The 1307-nt window shown below is 33.3% G+C and overlaps 1 protein-coding gene across 5 annotated transcripts in view; it reads right to left on the minus strand.

Moving 5' to 3' along the window:
- Positions 1–1021: 1021 nt before the first annotated feature.
- LOC144962690 (acetylcholinesterase-like) overlaps positions 1022–1307 on the minus strand; it is a 30166-nt gene continuing 29880 nt past the window's right edge. For all 5 annotated transcript variants that reach the window (XM_078895831.1, XM_078895834.1, XM_078895830.1 and 2 more), the window contains one exon: positions 1022–1307. This exon is cut by the window's right edge and continues 1526 nt beyond it. In XM_078895831.1, the coding sequence (XP_078751957.1) occupies positions 1042–1307 (266 nt within the window). In that variant the 3' untranslated portion in view covers positions 1022–1041.

Below are 1307 nucleotides of genomic sequence, written 5' to 3' on the forward strand. Positions count from 1 at the left end.
GAAAATTTTTTTTTTAACACATAGAGACTTACCAGAGGTATGGCCTATCTCAATTTATCAAATTAATATATAAAGTGTTGCTATTGGTTCTTGGTTATATATTCTTACATTTTTGTGCATGTGCATATATATATATATATATATATATATATATATATATATATATAATATATATATATATATAAACATTTGAAATATAATTAAGATAGTTTGACTTCTACAACGTTGTTATCGAGCGTTGCTCTCATCATATATACAATGTATATATATACATTCATTATATATATATATATATATATATATATATATATATATATATATATATATAATGAATGTATATATATACATTGTCGCCATAGATTCTCAACTTTGTGTTTATACATTTTCATGCATGCCACGTCTGCATGCCATCTTATCTTATCTTATCTTATCTTATCTTATCTTATCTTATCTTACAAAGTAGGTGAGTGAGCTCCGATATTGGGGTTGAATATTAATTCGGAAAAGTGAGTGGAGCAGGCAGAAAAAAGATCTCGACTTCACCGGGTATCGATTTCGCTCCTATTGCGTATGAGGCGAGTGCTCTACCAACTGAGCTATTGAGACCATACATATCAAGCTTTGAATTATATTTTGAGTATTACGTTTCACCCCGACATACCACTGTGCGGCTATGTGGTCTAGTGGTCTGACACTCGGCGTATAGTTGAGTCCTCGGAGAAGGCTCTTTACTCACATTCTCTCATCGTACCCAGGTGTAAAATGAGTACCTGGCCGTTAACAGCGTGGTCTCCGCCCGAAAAAATTGTAATATCGCCTAACAGGCATCATGTCCCGTCCTAAATGTTAAATGTTACTGTTGGCTTGGGACCCCTTGTAAAGCGCTTTGAGCACATTTAGTGGATATTGCGCTAAATAAAAGCTCAAATTGAAGCTCATTGTCTTTTGGTTAGAGACAGTTGCTCACATTTCTTGAAATCAACACATGGAGATCATACAAAAATACACTGAAGTCCACAGCAGCTGTCATGTCTGTTTTAATTAAGTATCAACTAAATTGCCCAAAATTTTGGGAACTTCAGACAACCACATATCCATTCTATATTGATTGAAATATTGTTTTATAGATGGCAATGAAGAATAGCTGAGATAACTCTGTAAATTCTTCTCAAAAACTGGCCATTCTTCTGAAGTAATATTGTATCCAGGATTGCCAGTTTTGATAAAACTCACTAAGAAATCAATAAAATTGTCAGATAGTTGCTGGTCCAAACTATTGTCAAAAGGTCTTTTCGGAAATTGATAAA

The sequence above is a fragment of the Berghia stephanieae genome, chromosome 1 (assembly GCF_034508935.2).
Source record: "Berghia stephanieae isolate SIO BIC M18660-M18661 chromosome 1, UCSD_Bste_1.3, whole genome shotgun sequence".
NCBI classification, from domain to species: domain Eukaryota; kingdom Metazoa; phylum Mollusca; class Gastropoda; order Nudibranchia; family Aeolidiidae; genus Berghia; species Berghia stephanieae.